At 39.1% G+C, this 15,657-nt stretch overlaps 1 protein-coding gene across 4 annotated transcripts in view; it reads right to left on the bottom strand.

The window, feature by feature from the left end:
• Nucleotides 1-714: 714 nt before the first annotated feature.
• IFNAR2 (interferon (alpha, beta and omega) receptor 2) overlaps nt 715-15,657 on the bottom strand; it is a 15,734-nt gene continuing 791 nt past the window's right edge. For 2 of the 4 annotated variants that reach the window (XM_014938245.1, XM_014938244.1), the window contains exons 2-10: nt 14,249-14,561; nt 12,616-12,712; nt 9,275-9,316; nt 8,867-8,996; nt 8,514-8,677; nt 6,073-6,245; nt 4,443-4,608; nt 3,876-3,994; nt 715-2,091 (exon numbers count right to left, since the gene is read on the bottom strand). In XM_014938245.1, the coding sequence (XP_014793731.1) occupies nt 1,396-2,091; nt 3,876-3,994; nt 4,443-4,608; nt 6,073-6,245; nt 8,514-8,677; nt 8,867-8,996; nt 9,275-9,316; nt 12,616-12,646 (1,521 nt within the window). In that variant the 5' untranslated portion in view covers nt 12,647-12,712; nt 14,249-14,561 and the 3' untranslated portion in view covers nt 715-1,395. Of the gene's footprint in view, nt 2,092-3,875; nt 3,995-4,442; nt 4,609-6,072; nt 6,246-8,513; nt 8,678-8,866; nt 8,997-9,274; nt 9,317-12,615; nt 12,713-14,248; nt 14,562-15,361; nt 15,570-15,657 lie in introns of those variants that run through there. The other 2 variants (XM_014938247.1, XM_014938243.1) reach the window with 2 other exon arrangements.

Below are 15,657 nucleotides of genomic sequence, written 5' to 3' on the forward strand. Positions count from 1 at the left end.
TCTCCCCTCAGCCTCCTCTTCTCCAGGCTGAATAACCCCAGCATCCCTCATCAAAACCAGCATAAACTTGGGGAAGGGAGCGTTTCATTATTCACAGAGTAAAAATGGCCCTTTCTCAAAGCTATTACTGTTGCCAACTGAAGATACCAGTTCTTTGGGGGGGGTTGATACATTTGTTTCTGCCCCATTTATCACCTCCTGTTACTAGACGAGGCTACAAGGCAGGTTTGGCTTTCCCTGGGACGGGCACGGTCCCAGCACCTTCACTCTCGTGTGAGCGATGCCCCTGGCTTCTGCCACAGCAGAGGTGTGCGTGCCACGGCCACCGCACCAACAGCAGAGCAGCACAGGGTCACTAGGAGAGGAAGTGTCACCCACCAATTCTATGGACGCATAAATCTGCAGATCACTAACTTGTCAAGATCCCAGCTGTCAGGTACTGACACCTACTTAGCTCTTAACAGCACTGTGGCAGCAGAATATATTCTAGCACCTCAGAAATGACTCTCAGCTATCCCGACCGAAAGAATGACTGCCACCCACGGCAGCCAGAAACTATTTGCAGGCAGAAAAGCACCTAAGCACATCAATACAAGGGTGAAAAAGGTTGGTTTTGCAGCTAGGTGATACCCAAAAGCCTTCCCATAAAGACTACACATTCTTAGCAGGCTAACTCACGTAGCTTTTTAAAGGAGCCACAGTAAAAATTCAGAATGGGATATGAAAAAAATTGCCTTTATGAAGCAGAAATGTTAAGGTATAAGTGTACACTTTGAAATGTCATACAAAGATTTTTAAAAAGTGTAGTATTCAATAATTGCACAAAATTATATATAAAAAAGTAAAAAAAGGTATACATAATGTCTTGATTCACAGTAAGGGGAACTCTTCTCTCAGTTGAATATTGTTATCTCTGCCCCCATTATTTCCCTTTCTCAGCTTTCTCTGAAAATGTAGAAATCAATTCACTGACTTGCAATCCATCCAGCAAAACAGGTCTCAGGGTAATCCATCAACAGAGCTAAAGAATAATAGCAGAGTCCTTTCAGTCACTCACAATTCCCTCTACTGCAATCCAACTTCTCACTTGAGTTTAAGTTACTTTGTAACAGCTAATAGGTATAATTTACTGTCAAACTGCAAAATGAAGTAACTACTCTTTCTGCTGCATCTGAACTGTCATTTCTGTTTCTCTGTGGATAATCCAACCTGAATCATACCTGGAGAGATCTGAGAAATATTTGTTAAAAATGAGTGTTGCATATTTTCACCGTTCGGGTACATATTCACAGAATGTTAAAAAAAATAAAAAGACAAGATAAGTACATTGAGTCCAGAAATAAAGTTGGACAATATAATTTTGTACGTTATAAAATAATAGTGGTCCTCATTTATTCATCTTCTTATGTATTCAGTTTGTTGGTCCATATCTGAATCTGATGAGTTACTTTCATCAGAAGAATGAGAGGAAATTTGCCATTCCTGAGAGCTGTTAGGACAGAGTGGTTTCTGCACACTTTCGGTGCCGTCCAGGGGCTTTGCTCCAAAAGCATGAGTACACTGCCACTCAACTGCATCTTCTCGGGAAGAAAGTAGTGCTGCAGAACCATCCACGTTCTCTTCAGAGGCTCCCAACTGCACAGTTTTTAAGTTAATGGTAAAGCAAGCACTGCTCGTTCGCCTAGAAGAATAGTTGCAGTTTACCTCGGAGAAAGGATTAAGTAACTCACTACTTGTGTCTTTGTCTTCTTCAACGTCCATCTCGTGCTCTTCAAAATCTTCTGGGTCAGTGTCTGGATGTTCACTTGCCTGGCTGCTGCTGCTGCTGCTGTCACCTGTACTATTTGTAGAGTACTGCACGAATGTATGTGGTGTACCAGAGGAATGAGGTGCTCTACTGATGATATCACGCCTCGTGTAGTCATGATTACTTATGGCATCGCTGTCACTCTCATCGCTGTCATCTTCATCACTGATGCCACCACTGGAATCCTTTGCCTTTTTTTTAACCTCTTTGTAAATAACCTCTACAGAGGCTATCTCTTCAGATTTCAGACTCCAAGTTGAATAGGCTAACTTCCCGATGAATATCTGAAAGAGCAAAGTGAATAATAAAAAAAAAAAAGATCAGTGAGATTTGTACCTTTGTGTCTTTGATGGTCTGTCCTTCCATCTCCTTGTTGAGGTGAATTGAAAGTAAGTTCTTATTTCTTGTGTGTGAGATCATTTCCAACAACCATGCAGATCTTGCTCTTACCAGGCTGCTGAACTGTCACTTTTAGTATTTCCAACACGCTGTCCTTGACTCCTTTTGTGGACAATAACCATGAAGCACAACTTTAGAAAAAGAAAACCTTAGAGCACTAACATGACTCTTTTCTTTTCCAGGTGTGCCTAAATAACTGGCCTGCCTTTTGGGGACAATGAGACCAAAACTCCCAACTAGACCATTTTTATGCATCACTACAGGAACAATATGCCCATACCCAACAGGGTCTTAAAGCTACCCTTTGTCTTTTCAGCTTGCTCTCCTATGGAAAGATGACAGAGAAAAGACCTCGAAGGCAAGTTTAAAATACGTGCTTTCAGTTGTAGAATCTCTCAAAATGCCTTTAAACTCCAGCAACAAGGGACCTGGCTAAACAACCTTTGAATCTTCAGGGAATGCTGATTTTTAGTGTAATAAACGGGAAAAAAAAGAAATATAGACGTAATTGATTTTGTTCTTAGAGAAGACTACAATACTTCAGGGTGAAATAATGGAGGCAAAATGTGCCAGAAACTAATTTGCTAAGGAGCAATGAATACACATTGCTCCTGAATGTTTTCAGCGCAGTCTTCTTGGTAGAGAACAGGTCTTCTCCCTATGCACTCCACCTAAGAACGGGAGCAGGTGTTTTGTTTTGGAGTTATTGCCCTGGCTCAGATAGTAAAATAAATTTGTCTGCTGCAGGAAGGATTTACATGTAAGGTAATTTTCAAAGGGCAAGGGGCTAGCTGTCCTATGCTGGGTGCTCTGCTGGAGGATCTAGCCTGCTTTTGTGTACCATAAAGAGTTCATTTAAAGATATTTTATGGGTGGTTTCCTCTTCACTACTGCCTGGCTCCACTAACTTCACAGAATCCTAGAACAGCCCAGGCTAGAAGGGACCTCAAAAGATCATCTGGTGCAACCTTTCATGGGAGGAGAAGCCTAGATGACATTATCTACCACCACGTCCAATCACGTATTGAAAAGCTCCAGTGATGGGGACTCTACCACATCCTCGGTGAAGTTGTTTCAGTGACTGATTGTTCTCACTGTAAAAAAATTCTTATATGGACATCAAACCTCTATTGGTGCAACTTGTAGCCATTGTCCCTTGTCTTGAAAGCCTCTGTCCTGTTTGTAGACTCTCTTTAAGTACTGAAATACTGTAATGAGGTACCCCCGAGCCAACTCTTCACCAGGGAGAAAAGACTTAACTCCTTCAGTCTTTCCTCACAGGGCAGGTTCTCCAGCCCTTTGATCATCTTTGTGGCCCTCCTCTAGACCCTTTCCAGTCTGCCTGCATCGTCCTTGTGCTGTGAGGTCCAGAACTGGACACAGAACTCTGGGTGCGGCCTCACAAGTCCTGAGTAGGGTGGCATAATTATGTCTCTGTTAGTAACTTGTCACAGAAGTAGCAAGAAACTGTTTTGAAAAAGACCGAGTATTTGGTCTGCAGAACACACAAGATTTAGCAGCCTATAGACTATCTTTGACATAGGTAAACTGCAAATTAAAACATTACATATACTTACAAAACTTGTGCCTAATACACAGGATTAGAAATTTCAGATGGCGAACTTTGTTCTCCCACCCAGAAAGTTTTAATGTGAGAATTACTACATACCAAAGCTTGTGGAAGTGAGGTTTTTTGAAGAATATAACCTCCTGCGTGCATACACTTCAGGGCACTAGCTAAGATCAGTGAAAAACATACAGCGCCTGCAATTGCAGCTGTATAATAATCTGCAAGGGAAAAAAACCCAAACAAATAAACATACATGAATGAAGATTCCAATGACCACATTTCATATTACACATTCAGAATAGCTATTTAGAACAACAGAATAATTTTGGTTAGAAGGGACCTCTGGAGGTCAAAACAAGATCAAATCCCAAATTAGGTTCAGGAATTAAAAAAGAAATTACACCATCTTTGATAACCACTTATACAGTTACTGGAGGTTTGTATGGCTCACAGGATAAATAAAATATTTGTAGCCCCAAAGTGTTTTGTTTTTTTTTCTAAAAGGTTTTTAGATTTCATTTATAAATCCCCACAACATTTATCACTCAAAAGGTATTTTCTTCTCTTATTATTTTTAGGATTAATTGTCTGGGAAATCTTCCTATGCAAAAAGAAAACACACATAATCAACGCAGAAAATCCTACCCTATACCACACCACAGTTACCTTGTTGAGCTTCAGAATCTGTAGTTACACATTTCCAGGCTGATGGGATGGAATTTCTGTTTGAAGATGCAGCAACCACAACAGACACACAGTAATTTCTATTTGGATACAACTCTTCAATGACAGTACTAAAAATTTCTTCAGTGACTTTATTCTGTAGCCTCTGCTATGAAAGACAATGTTATAAAGTCAGCTATTTGCCTAAAAAATGCTCCCCAGCGACTGATAAAACAATATGGCTACTTCAGAGAAATGCAAAAACTGACACAGTAACTCAGCTGTTTACCTAGACAACTGTTTCATCTCTCATTCTGTCAAGATGCCTCCCTTATGCCTGTTTGCGAAATATTGTATTACCAAAGATAAACTACCTTCTGTCTCCAACTGTTGGTCACTATATGCCCCACTGGAGTAGCCTCACATAGATGCTACAGATTTGAATCAACAAGTGATATTCCGATTCACAAATTAGGGGAAAAATATCCATGGCAGGCCAAGTTGTGGTCCCTCTTCTGTGACTCATGGCAGAATGAGTTAGATTAAATTCGCAACAGGTACCTGTCTGACCTGCTGTTCAAAACTTCCAGTACAGGCAATCCACGCTTTTGTTTGGCAACTTATTTCAGGTACTAATGTCTCTCTTGATGTTTAACCTAAAGTCTGCACAACTGCCAATTTCACTTCACTGGTTTTAGTCACAGTGAATGGTTTATTTCCTCTTTTCCTGTAGTAAATGCTTACATATTCAGAGACTCTGGCCTCTTACTGTGCTTTGCTTGCTTACACTAAGCAGTCCCCTATTATACCAGCATTTCCTCACAATTCATGTGTCAGGATCCCACACAGTCCTCACTGTTCTTCCTGGATCCTGCTCAACCAGTCCATGCCTTTTCTGAACCCCAGACTGGTGAGGCGTAGGTGGGCTTTACATATACTGAGTACGTAAAAATATGGGTTTTTTAAAATAACTCAGCAACACGTGAATCATGTTTAGTTTCAATATTATAGAATGCTCTCATCCATTCTGGCAATAATGTTGCCTGTGTAGCTGTTACCACTCAACTTATTACACAGACAATTATTCTTGAGTGTTATGTACCTACACTGGTCCTTATTGAATTATCTCCTATTATGTTAAGATTATTTCTCCATTTTGGACCATTTTAAGTTCTAATAATTCCTATCTACCTCTCTATTTCAACATGCAACCTCCCCCTCCCCCTCCCCAATTAGAAAGTACCAGACCTAGAACAGGTTGTTTGAGAAACTAACTGGATACATTTTTCCAGTTTACTGAACTGCTTTCTGAACATATTTTCCCACCAGCTACTCATAAAGCTGACAGTAGTTTCTACTAAACTGTCTTTCCCTTTGTCTTCCCAGAGAATAATTACTTGAGCAAGTGCCCTGTGCTTTATTTCAAGTAAGGATACAGGACAACTAGTATTCCTCTTCTAGGTCTGCTATTCTGGAGTAAATGGAAGCCAAGATTATGTTGGTTATTCTCTTTGTTTTCTTCTAAGCATCTTCTATTGACACATTTGCTTCTGTGAATCTGCTAAACACCAGAGCCATTCTATGCTTTCTGTATTTCTCCTCTAACACACCAATAAAACAAAAAGATCTTTACCTTATGCTCTCCATCGAGTGTTTTCAGTTTTATAATATAATCAAGCTCTTTATATATATCAATTAAAGAACATCGCTTTTCATTTTTTCTTAAGTGACAGGCCGGCAACTTTATGGTGACATTTATGCAGTTTAGACAGGAACTGATATTAACTTCTGGTGGTCCCAGGAATGCTATTGAAAAGAAAGAGGAAAAAAAAAACTGAAGGAAAAAATATACACTATGTATTCAGTACCAATTCTATTCCCGGGATGGATATATAGCTGACTGATCCAATGCCAGAATGTATCACTGTTGTAAATCTACAAGGCCTTGTAACATTTCAGTTCCATGGTCAAATGATCTTTTCCCATGACTAGATTTTAAAAACAGAAGGCAGTGCAAGGGAGGGAAGAAGCAGAAAGGTCACAGAGGCATTGCTTCAGCTCCACAGAGATGTGACCTTTTTATCTATTTGAGAGGAGAGCTGAGGTTAATGTATATGAAAAGCTGATTACTTTTTTGCTCATCATCACCTTCTAGTCACTCCCTGTAGAAATGCAGTGGTGTGTAGCCCTGCACATATTCATTCTGGTTGCAAGGATGGCTATAGGTCTAAACTTGACAGCAGAGCTCTGAAGGCTAAAAACTCTACTGAGAACTTAGGGAAACATTTACACTTCACTGAGACTTCCATTTGATTCAAAGTAATCTCTCAGGTTCAGGTCCTCAGATCATGCATGCGTTTGAGGAGTCATGCACACTAATTGTCTCCTCTCTCCAAAATCTACACATCGAGGTCAGAGGAACATCCGTAGTGAATCAAGCCTAAGATCTTCTTTTCTCCAACATGGGAAAGAAGTAGGAATGTTGGAAAATAGTGTAAAAACAAACTATCTCCATAACCTTCCATGTCTGTCGTTGTGGGGCGAAAACCCATGAAAACTTAAGAGTTTGCATTTGGTCTTTTCCAGAAGCATGTACATTTTGATCAAGGTGGAGACTGGTTTGCGAACCTCGGCAAAATTTAAAAAAAGCAATATACATTTGATAACTACTTCTGTTCCTGGAACGGGGTAGAAAGCAAAAAAAAAAAGTTTAATACTTAGAACAAATGCGAGTTTTCACCTACTCTCAAAGAGGAGTGCATGTCCTAGTCAAGTGGTTGCACACTTACTCCTTTCTCATCTTTTAAGTTATAAATAAACATTAGCTTAAAGCTGGTTACAGTCAAGTGTGGCTGTTCTCCTGGCTCTTTTTTATGAAGCCTTTCTGTCTTTAGTCAAATCCATCTGTCCAAGAGGAGTGAGATTCCATGATAGGTATTTGAAGGTAGATATCAACTACACCTGGTAGGGAAATGTCTCAGAATATTGATTCCTTCCTATTCAGGCACCGTAAACCAAGAAAAAACTACAGGGTTCATGTAAGTCCCGTGCCCTGGGAAACATGACTTCATTCAAGTTTGGATGTTTTGCTAATAGTTCTCTAGTTCAATTTCAACTTACAAGTTGCCAGTGATGGAAAATGAGTCAGAGCACCTGACAGTTTTTTCCAGTGGTCAGTTCAAAATATGCTTCTTGTTCCTTGATAAAATTTATCCAGTTAGGGCATGCTGTTATACTTTGTTTACAAGACTGAAGAAGCCTGTCATAGTGGTAAATGCAGTTTCTGATCCTTCTCTTTATTAAGCTAACCGTGGAAAGACTGAAGGCCTCCACCTCAGAGGGATGTTCTGAAATTCTTCAGTTGTCCTTGTGGTTATTCTCCCCATCCCCCCCAATTTTCCATAATTTCTAAGACTACAAATGGACAGAGCAGCAGCTACCTCTGTGCTGAATTCAGACGAAACATGACCTGTATCTCCTTCACAGTCCTCCAATTGTTCCTCAATCTCCATTTCTGTTACTTCAAAACTGAATACTAAGCACAACTAAGGGTGAAGCCACCTCTGGCCCTAGAAAGTGTCACAGCTAATAAGCATCTTTTTTCAGCAAGGAAAGGGAAAAGAGTGGGTTGATGATCAAACAAGTATCTCTCTTCACTTACACCTAGTGTAGACACGGTATTTCTTTAACTCTTTAAAAACAATGTGGTGGGTTTTTTTTAAAGTTATGTATCCTATGCACTTAAGAGATTTTTACTCCGTGCTGGTCAATGCTTGACACAAGGCTATGTCCTCTATATTTATGTATATATATATATATATATTTTATTTCAAAACCAGAGCCCCATCCATTTATCAGTACTGTAGCCACTGATGTTAGAAAGCTATCTGTATATTCTATGTCTTGTAACTGATATGTGATACATTATATACAAATTCATATTCTCTTAAGTAAATGAATAAGCTACTGACCAAGTTAATTTGGAGTGTCTTACAAAAAGTTAACAGAATGTCATTTATACATCAGCTACAAGAAAAAACTACTAAAATGAGCAAGTGCAGACAGACAACTTACTGTCAGTAAGTGGCTCAAAATCAAGTACAGAAGAATTGAATACTTTGGTTCCTACGAAGCTCTGAACCAATGCTAAATACTGAGCATGAGCATCTTCAAAATCATCTGTCAGATTACAGGAGAGTTGTGTAATGTTTGAACATTGTTTAGCAGCCATCCAGTTCCTGTAAATCAAGAGGAGTTAAAAAAAGATCAAGATAATCTATCCAGATTCTCTGTTATAAGAAAGCATTGGGGTGAGGGAGTGGGAGAATTTCTGGGGGGAAAAACAGATAAACAAACAAGAAAACCCCAGCCTTAGTATTTTGAGTTGATAAACATTAAAAGTAAAATTTCTGTCTTATAAGACTTGCCTGCGAGCGCTGTACAGTACACGATAGTATGTTAGCGCAGTTGGATCACTTTTTGCCTGCCAAGACAAAATGTGCTGAAAATTCTGAGATTCCATTTGTAGGTTGCGAGGTGGCTCTCCCAGAACTCTTTCTAGAAAAGGAAAAAAATCCACAAAAACAAACAACCCACCAATATGAATGGTAAATATGAGATTGCAACAATTCTAATCAATAAACTGAATTAGAGCAGTCCAATATTTCCCCCAAAATAAAGCAACTATAGAACAGAGTTCAGCACAATAGAAACAACAATGCAAAGGACTGTCCTCCTGGACTATATTTCTATTAAGCTCTTTCTTCAAAAAAACATGAAGTTTTAAAATGATGCTGTATTAGGAAAAGCATTTGAAAGACAATGAAAACGCTTACCAGGCAGGCTGCAACAAGCTATACACAGAATGCTGAGGTACACTGGAAAATGAAACTATGTATTAATACATTTGTATGTTTACAGTGTCTGATTATTAGCTTACTATTGGCAATAATAATTTGCAACAATTAGAGACAACACTCAGTATTCCCTCAGTGCAAGGGCTTCTTTCTTTCCCATCTTCTCACTGCTTTCCTCTACCCTGCCCTCCTTCCCCAGAGTGCAGGATGTCCCCTTCCAACATCTGTCATTAATTCTAAGGCTCCTAGGAGCTAGTTCTTGGTAACACTGTGGTTCAGGCTTATGCTGATCCCTGCCAGATGAGGTTTAAGATGCAGTGTGAATAAACATACTTAAGGTATTCTTATCAAATATTCTCTTAGAGGATTCTGACTATATTTCACTCAGTCTATTAAACACAGTTTTAAGTGCCAACAAGAATCTTAAAACTGGTCTAGGAAAAGATACTATTACTGCTTGATGAACATCATTCAATCATTTTCACAGGTGTCCTTTGCTAAATGTGGGGAGTCCTCAAGGCTGTAGTTTTAACAGCTTTGGTATATTAATCACTGTCTTCAGTCAGCAAACTCCTGTAACTCCCTACTTCAGGCTTTATTTCGTAACTCCCTCTCTATTTTGTGTCCTGGGAAACTCTACAGCATTCTATTCTCTGCCTGCAAAAGAAAAGAAAAAAAACTCACCAACAGAAGCTGCAACACTTCTTCTCTGGCCACATTCAACCTGTCAGTCAGGTCTACTGTCTGGATAATCTCTTGAACCCAGCCTCTTTGCAATTCCTGACATTAGAGGAGTCCCCACATCTTCTTATATAACCTCCCTAAGAGACTGTTCATTCATCCAGATTCTCACGGTATCCAGAATTCTCTTCCTTGACCAACCCAGTCTTGCATTATTCGTACCTTTTCAGCATGGTGCTTCAAGACATTCTTGAAATTATTGTTCTGACACTGCTAATTTTTTTTCTCAAGACTCAGCTCCCTTCCGCTTTCTGAGTCCAAATACAAACTTCCTGTCCTCATTTTAAAAGAGTTTGTGGCCTGTCCTCTTACTAATAAGATGCTGACTCCCATACTCAGTTTGCCAAAGAAGTTATTAGTTTAATTTCAAACATGCATGCTTTTTCTCATGCATTAGACGAACTCCCTGGAAATATTTGCAAAATTACTTCATTATTTTCCCTAAAACTCTTCTCCATGAACTCTCTTTTGACTTGACATCTAAACTCTCTACCCAAAAATATGACAATACCCAAAACACCACTGGCCTTGATACCTCTGTTGAACTGTGCTGATTAACACTGCCTTATGTGTTACCTTATTCTCCTTATCTCACTTAGCATGGTAGTTTCTGTAGCATGAGCAACGTCTTTGACTTCATATTTGTACAGCAACTAACACTGTAGCACTCTGGTCCACAACTGAGGTTTTCAGGTGCCACACTATGACAAATAGCATAACAGAACTACTTGATGTGTCAACAAGTTGCACCACAGTGAGAACAATCATGAAAAGAGAAAAGAATTCTGGGACATACCTTATAAAAAATTAAAACCATTTTAATGGAGATCTACAAATAATGTAGACAGGACTATCACAGAGTGGCTGTGGCTGGAAGGAACCTTTGCAGGTCATATGGTCTAACCCCCAACTATGTGACCCATAGTACTAGAATACATATTCCTGATAAATTAGAGGGGATTTGGAATAGAATTGAGTCAGTGGGAACTGTCCTGTCCCAGACACACTGGGAGAAATTCCTAATGGATTAAATTCAGTTATTTTATGAACCTTGTCTACTTTTGCAGAGAGTACTGGAAGAGGAAAGGAAAGATTTCCTACTCAATTAATTAAAGAGAAATCTCCACAGAATCTTTATGGCTGCAGAGAGTTGCCTTAAAAACTGCCCTTTAATTAGCAGTGGGCACACAGAAGCACACACAAGTGCACTTGTGCACCTAAGTTTGTTGAAATTATTTGGGACAGATACTTATTCAAGTCTCTTATAAATCTGGCTCTTTGGACACCTGTCTCACAAATATTAAACTATGCTCCCAGCATCCCTTCTGAAATCTGTCGCAAAGATATTAAGCAGCTCACTTGAGTTGCACAATCAGCAAATTTGCTTCCGCAAGACAGAGAACTCATCTCTCTCAAGCTTCATTTTGGCATTCAAACTACAGACATCCTCTCTAGTACGTCTTCCTTCTGCACTTGTTCTTCTACATTATTACTGAATAATAAACATCCCCTTAGAGAAGTGCAGCTAAGAGCAGAACAATTGATTTCTTGCCATGTAGTAACAGATCACCTATCTAGAAACAAAATCCAGTGAATATGAATAATACAGCAATACTTCAACAGTTATTACTCTTTACGTGAACACAAGCTCAGATTCATAATCATTTGTGGCAGGAATTCTCCCTTCTCTCAACAGGCACACACCTTTAGCAAATTAAGGCTATTCCCATTATAGAAACACATAGTGCCAGGGTACCAACTTGAGTAATGACACACTTCCTTGGAGGAAGCACACTGAATTATGAGATGCAAGTAGTCTTCCACCATTCTCTGTTATGCTCAGCCAGCTCACGTGTGTCAGCTATCATGCTGAAGTATTTCCTGTTGACAAAAATGTTTTTCTATTCTGTCCATATTTCTGATTTTTAAATGCCCCTCCCCTGTCAAAATCAAACCCTGTTCATCTAGAGTTCAAACTGCCTCAGAACTTTGTATCAACAAACATGTTTAGCAAAGATAGCTGGAGAGTTGCAAAATTTTGTCAGTTACGCTCTTATATAAGAGACACAGAAAAGAAAATAAAACAACAATCTTATACCAAATAACTGGGAAACTTCAGACTGGAGGAATAAAGATGGTCTGTAAACTGAATGGGAAATCTTCTTTACCATCTGATCCTTTTTACAGAATTTAATAATCCTATCAAACAGTTTCCCCACTACAACTACACTACACTACAGCTCAGTGAACAAAAAACGTTGTGCCTGCTAATCCCAAAAATAAGGAGTCCTGAAAAAAATTAGAACAAGAAATGAAAAGCAACACATCCAACTAAGAGTTCACTGGATGCTTAGAGAGGCAGAATGTGGTTTCAAAGCATTTTTTCCTTATGGGATAATCATGGTTTTATGTATAGAATGGAGTATGTAGAATATAATACACTATATTATTGATTCTGTGAATTATTCCAGGGAGAGCTCTGCAAGATGATGGTGCCTTACTTCAGTAACTCAGAAGGAGCATTAGTGAGAAACAAGCAGTACTACTCCTCTTACAATATAAAGGTACAAGCAACTTACCAAATTGGTAAAAATACATTGGTCCACCCATCAGTGTTTCCAGAGTGATTAAGAAATATAACCTACTGACTGCAAAATAAACATTTTGCTTCTGTACCTGAAAATACATTAAAAACAATCACATTCAGCAAATTATTTTAGTAAATTACTTGCAGGTAAAACAAGGTCTATTTACAAAGTTATTTTAACCTCTTCAATGTTTGAGGGGAGGCATTGGTCTTGAAAATGTTACTGCTATTGGCGGGGGGGAAAGGGAGGCAAAGATCCTCAGGTTATCCTCAGGCAATTTTATGACATTAGCACTTTCCTTTTTTCAAATGGAAAGGGCTCTTACCATTTGAAATAAATACAGTAAGCATTGTATGATTATTTGCATTAATTGTGCATGAAGATAGCATCTGAAAATTCTATGCCACTTACTCCAACTTATTAAATACAATGAAAATAAACATTGCTTGGCTTTGTTTCAAATATTACAAGAACTCATCATTGTTTTAAGAAATATTTCCAGAAAGAGAGTAGATCAAGATGAAGGTTAGAAAAAAACCCAATTATAAAATTATTAATTATAAGGAAGTGATGAAGTTTATGTTACAACTTCTTAATACCTAAAATCTATTAGAATATTCCCTCTCCTCAATGTTATTATTTTACTCTACTTACTATCCTCATAGCATTAAAATTTGCAGGATCTGATTTTGAATAATAGGCAAAGTACTAAGGAATAACTGTGAATCTGTAGATGGCTGGGCAAGGGTATAACTATTTCCAGAGAATCTTCTCCAGCTTTAATATAAATATATTATTTCGAAATTTAGAAATATTTTTAAACACAACTTAAGTTTGTTTCTCTGCAAAACAAAACAGTTGAAAATTAAAAACCATGGCAAAGCATACTATGGTCAAACTTGACACAGCATGTTAAAATCAGATGAATTAAAAAACCTTCATCTGAGATGTAAATCTTCCTCCGCTCAAAGTTTTAGCATAATTATAGAAGTCACTGGATAAACACTGAGAACCTGTATCTATGCAACTGATAATCATAATTCCACAAAGAGAAAATTCTTTTAATTTCAGTTTGGTTTATTTTATTAACTCATTCAAGCATGAGGAATATTTAGGAGATATAAAATAGCAGTCTTCCTTTTTTCAATCAAAATTAAAAATTATGACTAAGGTGGTAAGATTTACTTGTGACAAAATCTTTAATTGCTTTCTAGTTTGCTGGTATCAGTGATAAAGTAATACATATCTATCATGTCCATTTAGTTTTGGCACTAGTGAATGTGACAGAAGATAAAATAATTTGACTTTCTCATTCAGATCAAGTTTACAGATTCCACAAGTAGAAAAAACAGTAACTTCTACTTCAACAAGGTTACCAGCTTTGTTCAGAAGTCACACAGAAACCTAAAGCCAAAGCACGCTACTTTCACAGTTGCTTTCAAGAACAGTTACACCTGCAGGATCTGATTTTTCAGGCTGTTTAAAATTTTCTCTTAAGGGGAAAGTTTAGAGGATCCTGAATTCACTTAGCAAAATATTTCCTTTATGTCTTATTCCTTGCAATTTATCTTCAAAGTGTATATATATACATATATAGTATTATGCAACAGATGTATTTGCCTACCTTTGATCCTTGTTCATGCTTTCATAAATAACAACTATCCCAGTCTTGGAATATGAAGTGACTCATGCACGGCTCTGTACGCTGAACAGGTGTATCTTAAATTATGCATATTCAAAGCCAAGTTATGCATTTAGCACCTTAGAATATCTAAGAAAAATGTGACAAAACAGGTTTATCTCCGAGTTTGCAGGTTGTCTAAATCTGGATGTTCTCTGCAGATCTATCAACGCCAGTGAAATTCCAGGGGAAAACCATTTCTGTCAGAACTCTGATTAAGCTTTGTTACTCCTTCTCTTCAGAGCTTCAGCAATCCCTAGAAAACAAACATGGAAACACTAGTCAGTCCTGCCCTCACTCACCTCATCAGCCTGGGTTCACCGTAACTCCCCTGGGAGCTGCCTGAAGCCCCCAGCACTATCAAAACTCAGCTTCACACTTCCACATTGTCTTCAAAGGCAGCTCATTTTTACGTGGAGTTCAGGCTGGTTATGTATTTGCTCCCACTCAGAAATAAAAAGCAGGTTTTAAAGTTTTTAAAGTCACCGGCCTGTATTTTGGAAAAGCTCCATATCAATACAGCAAAAACCACACCCTATTCTTTGAAACAAGCAGATGGCGTATTTATTTATAGAAATCTACTTATCTGAATATTGAGAGAGAGAGACATGACAGGAGATGTTTCAGGCGGAAAGATGTTCAAAAACCTACACAGGTAATATGATGTATGGACCAACTTTACTACTTAAACCATGCAAACTAGGTGATCGTACTGTGGGTTCGTACTGTGATCGTACTGCACTATTTCTGGCTTTGCTGGGGGATTCTGGACAAGTGCTTTGAAGGCCTTAAAATCATTTAACCTGAATACTCCAAGTCCATTCACTAGAGGCCCGTTACACCGCCAGCAGCGCTCCGTGTGAGCCAGACGTGCCCCTGGAGGAACCAGCATGGGAGAGGCAGTGTTAAAACATGCCAACAGACTCCTGGGCTGCCCTGCACTGCTCAGGCACAGCGAGGGGAACAGGGAGACAGCGCTGGCCGCAAGCGCTGTCAGACTCTACCGTCGTGTATTTTTTCCTTACAAAAATCCCGGCCTCGAGCTACACAACTTACCTCCATCACAACCGGCTACAACCCACTTCGCAGACTGTCGCTGGCGTCAGATTTGCATTCAGTGACACCGCCAAAGAAACGGCCCAAACCAGCCGAGCCGCTGCTTTTTACGGGCCGTTCAGCTGCTGTGAGGCCAAAACGTCCTGCGGGGGACACGGCTTCTTTCGACCGCACAGCAACATCCCCCCCCACCAACTCCCCTACCCCCCAACAACGCGGCCGGCAAAGAGCTGACAGAAACCAAGAACGTTTCGAGGAAACCCCGGCAGCCCCGACCACAGCTCGGGAGGACAAAT

The sequence above is a fragment of the Calidris pugnax genome, unplaced genomic scaffold (genome assembly GCF_001431845.1).
Source record: "Calidris pugnax isolate Ruff unplaced genomic scaffold, ASM143184v1 scaffold25, whole genome shotgun sequence".
NCBI lineage: Eukaryota > Metazoa > Chordata > Aves > Charadriiformes > Scolopacidae > Calidris > Calidris pugnax.